General features: G+C 47.0%; 2 protein-coding genes across 2 annotated transcripts in view; one reads left to right on the top strand and one right to left on the bottom strand.

Annotated features, from left to right (window-relative positions):
* The window catches only part of LOC117870001 (zinc finger protein OZF-like), an 876,360-nt gene that overhangs the window by 46,126 nt on the left and 814,344 nt on the right, over positions 1-15,890 (top strand). The gene's annotated exons all lie outside the window — the stretch shown is intronic.
* On the bottom strand, positions 11,121-15,890 carry LOC117869929 (zinc finger protein 675-like; the record flags this gene model as incomplete). The annotated part of the gene is given in 2 exon segments (XM_034757027.1): positions 11,121-15,800; positions 15,803-15,890. Coding segments are annotated over 2 exon segments (870 nt in total), but the record flags the coding sequence as incomplete, so codon positions are not given.

Below are 15,890 nucleotides of genomic sequence, written 5' to 3'. Positions count from 1 at the left end.
CACCTTAAAGACTAACAGATTTATTTGGGCATAAGCTTTCGTGAGTAAAAACCTCACTTCTTCGGATGCATCCAAAGTCTTTAAGGTGCCACCAGACTCTTTGTTATCTTTTTGCTGGCCACTCACAGGCCTGTGTGCTCGCAGCTCCCCACAGTTCCCAGGGAGACCCCTAGTGTGCCAGCCCTTCTCGAGGTTACCACCTCTCTGCCAGGGTTGAGCTGCAGACTCCTCCGCCCCTGGGATCACTCGCTGCGATCCCCCCGGGGGACCCTGTTACTGCAAAAGTCCTTCTCGCTGGTCACACACTCCCAGGGGTAATAACCGTCTCTCTCTCACTCTTCAGCACGCCTGGTTCCCGTCAATCCCCCTTCGTTTTACTGCTCCCCAGTCACTTACTGCAGGAAGCGCCGTCCACGGGGTGCAGTAGATCCCACCGCTGCCACCAGTTGTCACGGAGTATTGGGGGACTCAGGGCCCTGCACCCCCGGCCTCCTGCGATTCACCATGACTCTCAGCCAGCCAGTAAAGCAGAAGGTTTATTTGGATGACAGGAATACAGTTCAAGACAGGTTTTGCAGGCACAGACAACAGGGACCCCTTCAGTTAGGTCCATCTTGGGGTCCCAGGGCGTCCCAGCTCCCCCTTGGGAGGTTAGAGCAATCTCTGCCTCCCCACCATCTCACCACCCAGCTTCCAAAACTCTCCTTCAGCGACCCCTCCCACAGCCTTTGTTCAGTTTCCCGGGCCAAGGTATCACCTGGCCTTCAACCCCTTCCTGGGTTCTCATGTTACACGCTCAGGTATGCGCCCTTGGGCAGACTTCCATTCTGCAATGCAGACTATCCCAGCCACACTCCCCTGTCAGCATTCACAGACCGCAGTAAGAACAGTTCCAGTTCGTTACAGTACCGAAAGCACATGTGCTATGTAATGTGAATCGCTTGATTCACTGTGAAAGAATCTCCCCTTTGTTCTCTAAAATGTATCTTTTTAAATACTACTCTCCCTTTTTTTCCTCCCGCACCTGCGCTCCCCCTATCATCTCCATCCCAGAGGCTAGCACAGATTAGAAGGTGAAAAAACTGCACTCGCGATGACATGTTCTCAGAGCTCACGCAGTCCTCCCGCACTGATAGAGCTCAGCAGAATACGTGGAGGCAAACAATGGCAGAGTCCAGGAAAGCATTAAATGAACGCGATGAGAGGAGGGAGGATGCACTGCTGAGGCTAATGGGGGAACAAAGTGACATGCTCAGGCGTCTGGTGGAGTTGCAGGAAAGGCAGCAAAAGCACAGACCTGCTGCTGTAGCCCCTGTATAACCACCTGCCCTCCTCCCCAAGTTCCATATCCTCCTCACCCAGACTCTCAAGAACGTGGGGGGGGAGGGAGGCTCCGGGCACCCAACCACTCCACCCCAGAGGATTGCCCAAGCAACAGAAGGCTGGCATTCAATAAGTTTTGAACTGTAGTGTGGCCTCATCCTTCCCTCATCCACCACCCCACCCGATGCTTCCCTCCTGGGTTACATTGAGAGTTATCTCCCTATCTGTGTGATGAATTAATAAAGAATGCATGATTTTGAAACAATAATGACTTTATTGTCTCTGCCAGCGGTGATTGAAGGGGGAGGGCGCTTGGCTTACAGAGAAGTAGAGTCAATCAAGGGGGCGGGTTTTCATCAAGGAGAAACAAACAGAACTGTCATACCATAGCCTGGCCAGTCATGAAACTGGTTTTCAAAGCTTCTCTGATGCGCGGCACACCCAGCCGTGGTCTTCTAATCACCCTGGTGTCTGGCTGCATGTAATTGACCGCCAGGCAATTTGCCTCAACCTCCCACCCCGCCATGAACATCTCTCCCTTACTCTCACAGATATTGTGGAGCAAGCAGCAATAACAATTGGAATATTGGTTTTGCTGAGGTCTAACCTAGTCAGCAAACTGCACCAGCGAGCTTTTAAACATCCAAATGCACATTCTACCACCATTCTGCACTTGCTCAGCTATAGTTGAACTGCTCCTGACTACTGCCCAGGCTGCCTGTGTATGGCTTCCTGAGCCATGGCATTAAGGGGTAGGCTGGGTCCCCAAGGATAACTATAGGCATTTCAACATCTCCAACAGTAATTTTCTGGTCTGGAAAGAAAGTCCCTTCCTGCAGCTGTTCAAACAGACCATACTTCCTGAAGATGCAAGTGTCATGCACCTTTCCCAGCCATCCCACACTGATGTCAGTGAAATGTCCCTTGGGATCCACCAGTGCTTGCAGCACCATTGAAAAGTACCCCTTGCAGTTTACATACTGGCTGCCAAGGTGGTCCGGTCCCAAGATAGGGATATGCGTTCCGTCTATCACCCCACCACAGTTAGGGAATCCCATTGCAGCAAAGCCATCCACTATGACCTGCACATTTCCCAGAGTCACGACCCTTGATAGCAACAGCTCAGTGATTGCATTGGTTACTTGGATCACAGCAGCCCCCACAGTAGATTTGCCCACTCCAAATTGATTCCCGACTGACCGGTAGCTGTCAGGCATTGCAAGCTTCCAGAGGGCTATTGCCACTCACTTCTCAACACTGAGGTCTGCTCTCATTTTGGTATTCTTGCGCTTCAGGGCAGGGGAAAGCAAGTCACAAAGTTCCATGAAAGTGCCCTTACGCATGCGAAAGTTTCACAGCCACTGGGAATCATCCCAGACCTGCAACACTATGCGGTCCCACTAATCTGTGCTTGTTTCCCAGGCCCAGAATCGACGTTCCATGGCATGAACCTGTCCCATTGCCACTATGATGTCCAAATTGCCAGGGCCTGTGCTTTGAGAGACCTCTGTGTCCATGTCCTCAACACTCTCATCATCGCGCTGTCGTCGCCTCCTCGCCTGCTTTTGCAGGTTCTGCACATACTGCAGGATAATGTGCAAGGTGTTTACAATGCTCACAACTGCAGCGGTGACCTGAGTGGGCTCCATGTTTGCAGTGCTATGGCATCTGCATGGGCAATCCAGGAAAAAGGGCGCAAAATGATTGTCTGCCATTGCTTTCACGGAGGGAGGGAGGAAGGAAAGAAGGGGTGACTGACAACATGTACCCAAAACCACCCGTGACAATGTTTTTGCCCCATCAGGCATTGGGAGCTCAACCCAGAATTTCAATGGGCAGTGGAGACTGTGGGAACTGTGGGATAGCTACCCACAGTACACCACTGTGAAAGTCGACGCTAGCCACAGTACTGTGGATATACTCTACCGACTGAGTGCGCTTAGTGGGGACACACACAATTGACTGTATAAAATCTTTTCCAAAAAATCGACTTCTATAAAATCAACCTAATTTTGTAGTGTAGACATAGCCATAGAAAGGTTTAGCCGTTCATGGTTCTGTGCAAAGAAAATTACGTCTCTGTGTGAAACTGGGGAGGGAAACTGCTGGCCACTTCCGGGGTGGAACATGGACCACAGTGCCAGGACAGGCAGGAAGCCTGCCCTTGAACTCCCGCTGCACCACTGACTGGGAGCCACCTGGGGCAACCCCATGCCCCAATCCCCTGCCCCAGCCCTGAGCCTGCCCAAACCCAGACCCCTTCCTGTACCCCAAACTCCTCATCCTTGGCGCCAGCCCAGAGCCCTGACTGCTCCCAAACCCTGACCCCCTGCCCAAGCCCATAACCCCCTATCACACTGCAACCCCCTCATCCCCAGCTCCATTGGGTCATGAGCATCAACAATTTTCTTCAACTGGGTCACCAGAAAAAAAGTTTGAAAACCACTGCCATAGAGGTAGGGTGACCAGATGTCCCAATTTTATAGGGACAGTCCCGATTTTGGGGGCTTTTTCTTATATAGGCTCCTACTACCCCCCACCTCATCCAGATTTTTCACACTTGCTGTCTGGTCACCCTACATAGAGGAGGAGGGGAAGGGTCACAATAAAACAGTCAACCTGTGGAGCTCTATTGGCAGAGAATGTTGTGAAGGCCAAGACTATAACAGGGTTCCAAAAAGAACTAGAGAAGTGCATGGAGGACAGGTCCATCAATGGCTATTAGCCAGGATGGGCAGGAATGGCGTCCCTAGCCTCTGTTTGCCAGAAGCTGGGAATGGGCGACAGGGGATGGCTCACTTGATGATTCCCTGTTCTGTTCATTCCCTCTGGGACACCTGGCATTGGCCACTGTCAGAAGACAGGACACTGGGCTTGATGGACCTTTGGTGTAACCCAATATGGCCGTTTTTATGTTCTTAAGTAACACTGATAATGGGTGGGTGTGGGGGTAGGGAGAAAGGAAGGAGAACTAACAGTGGGGCCCAGAGAGATTCCCCCCACAGATTGGAGAAATCCCCTGCTGCCCACAATCACCCAGCTCTGGGAAGAACAATTTGGGATTGCTTGGGGAAGCCACCTTTAAAAACGAAAGTGTAACACGCTAATTACATTTTAATAAGATCAAAGTCTCCTCAAACTAGTGTCACAATCACTGGAATGACTTTGTCCTGATATTTTACTGGCCGCAGCCACAAAGCGAGTCAAATTACAGTTCCCATTCGGAGTCAAGGCACACAGGAGAATCCAGAGGCTTTTCATTCCTTAGGTTGCCACCCTATGCTGCCTCCATTTCATTTCAATCCTGTTCCAAGGTTTATCATTGTGCAAAGCAACGTTAGGCCCCTAAGTTGGGAGAGACCAGAGCAGAGGCTGTATTAATTTAACCTACCATAAAATAAACAAGCAGATATGTAGCTTAGGACTGATGTACTCTCAATGTTCCTCCATCCGAACCTGCTGCTGATGCACCTTGGCCCCCAGCCCCACAGGGTTTGAAACTTTCCTTACTTAAATTCCATGACACTGAGGGATTTCAGCTCCCCTTTGTCCAGAGGAAACCTTCACCCCACTCCCAACCAGGTTCTTGTCTGGGATCACTGTAGGGAGCTGGATCCGTGTTTGTCTTTTCTGTCTATCTAGGACAAGCTAGGGTGCCTCTATATAAATCCATGGTATACCCATGTAACCCTTCTGCCCATCTAAGTTGGCAGCAACAAGGGCCGGGTTCTGTATCTAGGGGTTCCGTTTCAATAACGCAATGCAAAACCGGCTCGAGCCCCCACCCAGTGACCTGGGACAATTACATACCACCCCCTGGGTGCCTCTAGGAGGCAATACTTCCCCTCTCGCAAGCACGGAGTCTGAGTGTAACAGAAAATGTTTAATAACATGAGGTAAACGACATCAGCATTAAATTGGAAAAACAACACAAACAGACTTCATGAGCAAAAACCCACCCCAGCAAATTGGGCTGTGTCCTTTCTCTTTGGTTCTTGAAACCAGCAACCCAAGAATCACCAAAGTCCCAAAAGTCCAACAACCCCAAAGTCTCTTGGGTCCAGCAACCCAAGGATCACCAAAGTCCCAAAAGTCCAACAACCCCCCAAAGTCTCTGTCCCTGGTCAGTGCAGCCCCAGAGTTCAAGCGGGGGGGGGGGAGGCATGCAGGGTGTTAAGGGGCACCTTACGTGATCCGAGGCCGACTGGCTGCCTCTCTGTGGGGTTCTGCCGCAGCCTTCTCCACGAGCCGCTCCACTCCACCAGCTGTCCCATGAGCCGCTCCCGCCGTCCACGAACTGCTCTGGCAGCTGCTCCGCTCTGCTCACCGACCTGTGAGCCGCTCAGCTCTGCTCCACTTCAGCTGTTCCTTGGGCTGCTCCCACAAGGCTCTGCTCTGCTCGCTGCTTCTCCAGCCGCTCCGCCCTGCTCACCAACCTGTGAGTCGCTCAGCTCCGCTCCAACCGTCCCCGTGAGGCTCCACTCGGCTAGCTGCTCCACCAGCTGCTTAGCAATATAGCTTCAGGTTCCCCCACTAGTTAACACAGTCTCAGCGATCTCAGCTCTTAATAACTTTAGCTCTTTTGTGATTTCAGCTCTTAGCAATTTCAGCTCATAGTAGGGGAGCCCCAGTGCTAATGCACCATTGGCCCAAAGTGAATTCAGCTCAGCAGCTGTAACTAGACTCCTAATGGAATCAAAGTTAGCTCTGACATTCAACAGTGGAGAGAGATAGTGCAATTGGTGTTTCAAACCCTCAAAGAGGGCCCATACCATCAGATATAAATACCTGCCCCCCTCCTCTCTCAATTCACTGGGTTTTGTAACCCATGCCCCTTGTCAAGAAAGTGCTACTTAGGTAATGGTGAAGGACTCACTCAGTCCTTCTGTCATACAACAGTTCCACTAGCCTTGATTCACAGAATCAGGGTAACAAAACTTTATTCTTCCTGCCCCAATAATAGAGAAACTGGGGATCCCACACCAGCCAAAGTAACCACTTTGAGTTGCTGCTGTTTCATGCCAGGCGAGTGGGTGTGCCTATGCAAACCAGATCAGCCCCTGGAGTTCTTTTCCACACTCACCATAATTCACCACCAGATGTCAGGGTAGAGCTCATCCTGACTCTGCTTACACCCACATCTTGAATACTGCGAACAGATGTGGTTGCTCCATCTTAAAAAAAGATATATTTGAATTGGAAAAGATACAGAAAAGGGCAACAAAAATGATGAGGGGTATGGAAAAGCTTCCATGTGAGGAGAAATTAATAGGACTGGGACTTTTCAGTTTGGAGAAGACATGACTGGGGGGGGGATATGATAGAAGTCTATAAAAGTGTGACTGATGTGGAGAAAGTAGATAAGGAAGTGTTATTTACTCCTCATGATGCAAGAACTAGGGTTCACCAAATGAAATGAATACGCGGAAGGTTTAAAACAAACCAAAGGAAGTATTTTTTCACAGAACACGCAGTCAACCTGTGGAACTCATTACCAGAGGATGTTGTGAAGGCCGAGACTATAACTGTGTTTTAAAAGAACTAGATAAATTCATGGAGGACAGGTCCATCAATCGCTATTAGCCAGGATGGGCAGGGATGGTGTTCCTAGCCTCTGTTTGCCAGAAGCTGGGAATGAGCATCAGGGGATGGATCACTGGATGATCACCTATTCTGTTCATTTTTCTTGGGCACCTGGCATTGGTCACTGTGGAAGACAAGATACTGGGCTAGATGGACATTTGGTCTGACCCAGTGTGGCTGTTCTCATGTTCTCAAAGCCACATGGAAAGCACATTCTCCTCCCCCACCCTGAGCGGCCCATCACTCTTTGCTGGAGGGTTTCTGGCTTATTGAGGGGCGGGCTTATAGTGTTTGCTTTTGCAGCAGGGCTGGATCCCAGTCAGCAGAGTTTGTGGCGGGGGGCAGTCTGTGCCCTGAATGCCCCAGCTGGGTGGCATTGGTGGGGGTGCGGCATGAGGGTCTCCATGCCCGTTGCTGGGGGCAGTAGTGGTCCATGGCGTCCATTATCCCAAGATGACCCCCCCACACACCATCTTGATGATGGTAAATGAAACAAAAGCATCTCCTGGAGAGGCCAGTCATTAATACTGGGATTTCACCCATACCCTCTGCTCCTCAGAGATAACCCCCCACAGTCCTAGCAACTGTCCTGCACCACAGCGGCCCCCACCTATTACTACAGCATCAACCTGCGTTTCAGCCAATGGAGCTCACTTTGGACTTCCCAGCATTGCTGACTATTTTCATCATTGATTTACAGAAGAGCCTGTGGCGGGTTTGAATAGAATAAAGATTTGAGATCAGCATGCGTGGTCAAATGAAGTTATTTGATGAAAGCCTAATGCTGCATTATACAGAAAGAAGATGTACATTACTGCCCTTTATTGACGGTGAAGAGAAGTTAGTTGGTCTTTGCATCTGTGCCTGGTATAGTGCTGATGGTGTTCATTCACAAAGCTAACTTTCCAATCCACTCCTTTTATAGGGTATGAGACAAAGAAACTTCTTTTGACAAGGAAAAATATTTTCCCATGATAAATTTTATTGCGTGTTCTGTTTTCCCAACTACTGATGGAATTTCATTGATGGCCATCAGTTTACCTACACACATAAAATGATGAGGTCTAAATTAGCAGTTACCACTCAAGAAAGAGATCTTGGAGTCACTGTGGATAGTTCTCAGAAAACATCAACTCAATGTGCAGCGGCAATCAAAAAACTGAACAGAATGTTAGGAATCCTTAGGAAAGGGACAGATAAGACAAAAAAATATCAGAGTGCCTCTATATAAATCCATAGTATGCCCACATCTTGAATATTGCATGCACATCTGGTCACCTCATCTCAAAAAAGATACATTGGAATTGGAAAAGGTTCAGAAAAGGGCAACAAAATGATTAGGGGTGTGGAATGGCTTCCAGATGAGGAGCGATTAATAAGATTGGGAATTTTCAGTTTGGAAAAGAAGCAACTAAGCAGGGATATGACTGGTGTGGAGAAAGTAAGGAAATGTTATTTACACCTCATAACATAAGAACTAGGGGTCACCAAATGAAATTAATAGGCAGCAGGTTTAAAACAAACAAAAGGAAGTATTTCTTCACACAATGCGCAGTCAACCTGTGGAACTCTTTGCCAGAGGATGTTGTGAAGGCCAAGACTATAACAGGGTTCAAAAAAGAACTAGATAAGTTCATGGAGAATAGGTCCATCAAGGGCTATTAGCCGGGATGGGCAGGGATGGTGTCCCTAGTCGCTGTTTGCTAGAAGCTGGGAATGGGTGACATGGAATGGATCACTTGATGATTACCTATTCTGTTCATTCCCTCTGAAGCACCTGGCATTGGCCACTGTCGGAAAACAAGATATTGGACTAGATGGACATTTGGTCTGACCCAGTATGGCCATTCTTATGATTGATGAGTAAAATGACATTTCCAACCTGGTCATTATTACTAAAAGCTGTGACAATTGACAGTTCTTAATGAGTTAACATCTTTCAAGCGGTAATTTTTTCACCCCTCACAGAACCCATCTGAAATAACAAGGAACTCTTAGCAATTCCAGAACATAATTGAATCATCAGCACCCCATATCAGTTACCCAGTCTTGTTTATTATAATGTACACCTGTAGACACCTTTCGTTAGTTTTGAGGGAACCCTTCCCTGGGTGTCTTGGCTGTATCAGTAAGGTCATGCTGGTTGGATGTGATGGGGTCCTGTGCATAGCTGGAGGTGATGGAGAGTGTGAAGGGAATTTGTGGTGGTGCTGGGTGTGTGCATATGATTAGGGGTGGATAAAGGTATGTGCAGGGAAAAGCTTGATGGAGGATGTAAGGGGGATTTGGGGTGGTTTGCAGCATGGGGTTGTGTGCCGCATGGGCGACGATGAGTGAGAGAGGGGTATGTGAGATTGGAGGGTTCATGATTTTAGGAGGTTTGGGGACAGCTGGAAGGGAAAATGGGTGTGTGCAGGGTTGGGGTTGATGAGGTGAGTGATGACAATTTCGGGAGGGTGGTGTCATGGAGATTGTGGAGGTATCAAGGGGATTTGGGATGGTTTAGAGGGATGGTGTGTGTGCAGAGTTGGGCTGTGGGGTGGTGATGGGAGGTTGTGTGGGGTTGGGGGCATTGATGGGGGCATGAAGGGGATTTGGGGCTGGTGTCAGAGAGAAGCACTCCCACTGACACAGCTGTGTACAGAGGGGATTATTTCAGTCTCACTGCATCACTGAGGGGGTGTGGATTTTTTACACCCCCCGAGCAACATAGGTATACCAACCTAATTTCACGGTGTAGACCAAGCCTTAGCAACAGCTCAGGGACGGAAGTGTCACGCTGCCTGGCGTGGCTCATATCCGGGAGTGCCAACCTCACAATGGACTGTCAAAGAATAGGGCAGATGCCCCAAACTGGATTTGTGTTCCATGATTAGATTTCAGCAGCCCAACCGTGAACTCCTGAAGCACTATGACAGACTCTCAGTGCAGCCTCAGTCCCCTTGGGCGCTCCAATCTATCTTACCACACAAGCACACTTAAGGGTGTGATGTTTTATTCCAAACATCAGAAGATATTTAGGTTACTTCCAGTCTCGAGGGACCAATCATGTACTTAGCTCACGTGCACCTTAGGCCTTGTCTACACTATGGGGCTAAATCGGCACCACTGAGGTCGATGCAGTGGTCTGGCGAAGACGTGATGAGTTGACAAGACAGCGCTCTCCTGTTATCTTAATCAATCCACCTCAACAAAAGGCAGCAGGTACGTCAATGGGAAAACATCTTCTGTTGACATAGTGCAGTGTAGACACCACATTAAGTCAATGTAAGTTACCTCAATTTGAGTTACCTAGTTTACATAGCTTAACTAGTGTAATTTACATCGATTTGTAGCGCTAGCGTAGACTAGGCCTCAGATCTCACGCCAAAGCCAATTTTATAGGAAACTAGCTAAAAAATTATTAACTCAGAAACGAAATGAGAGCTATTTACCGGGTAAAGCATTGCCAGTGCAGACAGGAGGGACATGATTTGTTTTAAATGAGTCAATGGATACGTTCACTGTTTTCTTTCTAAGCATTTAGCTCTGGAGTCAGTCTCACAGCCCAGTTAATACTGAGGGGGCAGTATTAATGAAAGGGTAAAACACTTCCTTAATGTAGAGTTAAGATTTGCTGGTGCAATATCAGCCCCTTGCAGAACCTCTACAGCTGCCAACCTCAGACTTCTGAAAAGCAGGAGATGCAGTTCCAGTTGCCAGCACCACCTTCATCCTGTCCTCTTTCAGCAACATCCCATTAGCACACACACATTTACTCTGCCAACACCCTGCTGGCTGAAATCTACAAGCTGTTCACGGCCTTTTACAGCCCTTCCAACCAGAGCGCCAACCCCCGTCTTGGCCTGGCGAGGCCAAAGCAGACTGGGGTAAGGATTGGGCATGGCCATGACAGTGACTGCAGAGCAAGACCCCTGACCCCTACTCAGATCAGCCCCACCTCACTGATCTCTCCTCACTCGGACACACTGATCCCCCTCCTGAATTCTTGAAAGCCTGGGTAGGGAGCTTATTTTCCCTTGTGATGGTCTGAGCTCTCCCTCCCCACCTGGACACAGCTGGAGCTAAGATAGATCCCCCTCCATTGCTCCCCTTTGGGAAACGAAGTGTTAATTTAGAGGAATCTGAGAAGGCTCAGACGTGGAGTGGCTGATCTCTGCTCAGATTCTCCGCAGTTCCACCCCCTGCTGCTTATTGAAGGAAATGACTCAATATCCCAGTTACACATTTTATTAACATGAACAAATAAAACCAAGAACACACATCACTAAGGCTAAATGACTATAAATACTACTCAGCTAACGAAGGGATAAACAATACAGTGATAAAGTTCAGGTCAAATCAGTAAATCAATGAGTTAACAAGGATATTGCATTGGAATCAAGTCATTAATTTAGTCAAACCATCAGTTTAATACAGCAGAAAATCAACCCTTATAAATCCTAAAACAGCAACCCAAGAAGGCAGGTGCATATTTAGTGATGCTGAAACCCCAATTGGATTTTCACCCAGGCAGTGCAACCCAGATTTAGCCAGCTGAATATTTCAATACCAAAACCAAATTATTGCTCTCATTTAGCCCACAACCTCAAAGCTAATTAGTTTTCTCCTTAGATTTCATTATTGCATCGCTAATACTTCTCCTCGCCCCAAAACACAGATACAGACCTTATTGAGACATTAGTAAAAGAAGTTCAAAGAGCTCTCGCTGAACAATACACATCTGACAGCTCAATTCCTTGCAATGCTTCCATAGGGAAAGGAGCTGCCTGCAGTCATTTCATAGGGCAGAGTGTTAAGGCTATTAAGATTTGGGGAACTAGTTCTTCTTAGCATCTTCTTGTGTAGATTTCAGAGGGGTCTACACACTCACACCCACTGAGCCGCACTGTTACACCCCAATCGAATAGAAAGGCTGGAAGGCTCCACATCCATAAAAAAACAATAGACAAAAATAGAAAAAGGAAAATAAATTTCAAAGTTTACAAGGGGTTGGATCTCTGCAGCTCTTTGTCTTTGGATTCACATGGGGTAGGAACTGTAGCTGCAGTTTAGGAACCAGGTAATGGCATAGATGGTCCAGCACGTTGGGCTAGCAGGCTTTTCAGGTACAGAGAGACTAGTAAAGGCTGCATAGTCTGTCGACCTTGTGCTTCATTCCCCAGAGGGGATCAGTCCTGGGATCCTGGCAGTCAGTCTCTCTTAGATGACTTACATAAGAACACAAGACTGGTCATACTAGGTCAAACCAATGGTCCATCTAGCCTAGTATGCCGCCTGAGAGTGACCAGTGCCAGATGCTTCAGAGGGAATGAACAGAACAGGCTTGTTGATCTGAAAGCTGAAGGACTTCCACCCTTACCTTTAACTTTATTGTTGTAGATTCCAGCTTACCCCACCTCCCCTGAGGTCTCTGGGCAAATCAGGTGTGAACTAATCCTTCGATACAGATGTGTCCCACTGCAGTTGAAGTGAGGCAGAGTTTGGGCCAGTGTCAGTCTGAAAAAGCCCCACTTAACCCAGCAGTTTTCTCAAAGTATCTGCTGTTGTAAACCACATGTAGTGTGGACCTGCGAACCACAAAGGTATCAAACATGAAAGAAACATAAGGCCAGTTATGGGGAGGTTTCCACGGCCAGGTCTGAGGGTTAAACAGCTGGGCTCTAACAGCTGGCCTCCTCAAAAGGAAAAGGGGCCTCAGCACCCATAAAAATAACTGGTTGCAAAAATAAATCATCCTGCATCCATCACCATTTTAAATTCTGACCTCTCCTGCCTGATGTGTCTTTGTTTAGCAAACAACTGAATTGGGGAATTCTGTGGCTGTTACCCTCTAACTGAGTAAAACGTTACACATCTTGTCTCAAGCAATTTTCCTCTTAAACTTTAAAATAAATTTTCTGTTATCAAAATAAATTCCATATGAAATAGAAATAATGACTATCTATACTGGATCTCCATTCTCATACAGGCTATTTCTCTCACATGTTCCCCCACTCTAATTCCTTTGGAGTGAGGTTTTGCTTTTCAGGATTAGCCACCATTTCCTATATAGTAGGAGGAGGCAGGGAGAGAACTAGAAGAAAACCTGAATTATATTATAACACTGAAAGTTATCACATAATCAGCCTCTTACTTTACACTAATTAACTTCATGTTTAATTTCATTGTCACTGGTAACAATTTATTCAAAGATTACAAAATATAAACCTATAGGGAAGTTTTCTCTTAATTCCCATTTCCAGCCAGTGAGCTTTATGTGAAGTCACATTCTACAATAACCTAGAAGCCTTCCATTTCTGTGAGTTCATTTCTCCCATAACTGTGGTGGAAGGGGTCTCACACTATGTGGGAAGGTTGCATCATGAGAAAAAACACCTGTGCTCTATTTTCACACTTTCTAATCTTTCAAAGTAGCAGGAGAAGACAAATGCATTAGACTCAAGAACAAAACTAAGAGAGCAAACCACAGACTCTGGACTCAGCATTCGTGTATCCTGCAGTCTGAACTTGGAATCTGATACATTCCCTCATTGGCTACCATCATTTGCCCAGAATGGAAGTGCTTCTTGTCCAACAAGGCAGCCAGATTGGGACCCATAGGCATGGAATGGCTCTGACGGAATTAGCTGTTTTTCTCTGTGCTTCATGAAACTTTGGATCCGAATGGTAAAAGACAGTTGTTCCCAATTTAATCATGGCAACCTTTAGGAGCGTGACCAATGCCACTTAACTAGGGAGCAGTGTTCTAAAAATAGTTTACCTGGGCCAAGGTCACCATAGCTTCCATCTCTGGGATGAAAATCGACCACTGAGACCTGCAATTTCTACCTGAGTTCTTGTCAAATCTTTGACCTTACTTGGAGTAATATTACACTTCTCTGGAGTAGAATTCTTCACCAACCACACAACATATGGGTAGCGATAGTGAGATATAACTCCCCCAAATATGCCCTTTAATTTCCTTAATCTGGTGGCACAGATTTAAATTAGGGACTAAATTCAGGTGCAGCTTAGAATCCCTGTAAGACAACAAAAGTCAGGTATCTATTAAAAATAGATATCTTTCTGCAGCTATATCATATTCAACACGGATTTCATTTTCTACACATTTGCAGCATCTCCCAGGGGTGAGCTGAACAGAAATGTCACTTCCCTTTTTCCCATCTCTACCTAGCTAGGGATTGCATTTCCCAAATAATAGGCAACTGATTGGGAAGGAGATATCTTCAGGAGTGACTCCTGCAGGGCCTGGGCCACAACTGCTTTGGGAGACAAACTGCATGGGTATTTTGCTTAGTTACAAATCATTTACTAGGGAATACTTTTCTGAGCCCTTTAGAAAATATATTGACCTAACCAATTGAACAACAGGGGGATTGGGATGGTGATGGGGAATAAGGGAATCCCTCTGATTTACCCTATCTTCTTCTGTTGTTATAGAGGGTGAAATTATATTTTTCCCTATCCGAGCCCTGTTCTTTGTTATAGTTCAATATATTTTAAGTGAGGAAAATGGAAGTGAAAATATCTGCTTTCCAGCACAACTTGAAGCAACATCAGAGCAACTGGGAATGAAACAATTTGTTCCCAAAGGGGGAACTTGATGACTAACAATTGCTTTGAAATGGGGGAACAGATTAACTGTGATGCTCAGGGTTTGTTTAGACTAGGAAAAGTGATTGAGTTTAGGTCAGGTCCAGGGGAAAGCTAATGCCAACCACTGCACCTGGGCTGCATCTGCTCTACAACTATAATTGTCTTTTTACACCAAGATCACTAACTTGAGAAGCCAACGCCATGTACAGTCCTAGTGGATGTCAGGCCCAGGTAGTTTTTGCCTCAGTGCAGCTTGTTGGGATCAAATCTCTGTCTCCCACCTGGAGCTGATGAACATTCCTGGCTGGTGGGACACACACTCCTACGACTCAAAAGGAAAGGAGTTGATAGAAAAGATCACAGGACTGATCCCAAAGAAGGGTAAGGTGCAAAAGGCAGAAACAGGCAATTCATCTGGGGGAGCTCAGAGACCACAGTGAAGATGGTGCAAAGATCTCTATGTGGGAATTAGCAAATGTGATTTAAAAAAAAAAAAAAAATCTTTGGCCAGCCCTAGACAAGGCATTTGTTCCAGTTCTCTCTCATGTGGATTTTCTGATGTTTAATAAGGTGTGATCTCTGATTGAAGCATTTTCCACACTCAGAGCATGTGTAGGGTCTCTCTCCTGTGTGGATTCTACGATGTGTGATAAGGTATGAGCTCCGATTGAAGCTTTTCCCGCACTCAGGGCATGTGTAGGGCGTCTCTCCTGTGTGGATTCTCTGATGTCTGCTCAGGACATACCGGTGCTGGAAGCGTTTCCCACACTCAGAGCATCCATAAGGTTTCTCATCAGTGTGGATTCTCTGATGTGTGATCAGGGCAGAGCTCTGATTAAAGCTTTTCCCACAGTCAGAGCATGTGTAGGGCATCTGTCCTGCGTGGATTCTCTGATGTCTACTCAGGACATAGCTGTGTTTGAAGCGTTTCCCACACTCAGAGCATTCATAATGTTTCTCATCAGCGTGGATTCTCTCATGTCTGATAAGGTGTGAGCTGTGTTTGAAGCTTTTCCCACACACAGAGCATGTGTAGGGCGTCTCTCCCGTGTGGATTCTTTGATGTGTGATAAGGTCAGTGTTCCGATTGAAGCGTTTCCCACACTCAGAGCATGTGTAGGGAGTCTCTCCCATGTGGATTTGCTGATGTGAGATGAGGACTGACCTACCAATGAAGCATTTCCCACACACAGAGCATCCATAAGGTTTCTCACCCGTGTGGATTCTCTTATGTGTGATAAGGGCAGAGCTCTGAGTGAAGCTTTTCCCACACTCAGAACACGTGTAGGGTCTCCTCCTGTGTGGATTCTACGATGTGTGATAAGGTATGAGCTCCGATTGAAGCTTTTCCCGCACTCAGAGCATGTGTAGGGCTTCTCTCCTGT

This window comes from Trachemys scripta, chromosome 25, assembly GCF_013100865.1.
Source record: "Trachemys scripta elegans isolate TJP31775 chromosome 25, CAS_Tse_1.0, whole genome shotgun sequence".
In the NCBI taxonomy this organism is placed as follows: Eukaryota; Metazoa; Chordata; order Testudines; family Emydidae; genus Trachemys; species Trachemys scripta.
The sequence above is the reverse complement of the archived record's forward strand: the minus strand, read 5'-3'. Positions and strand labels throughout refer to the sequence as shown.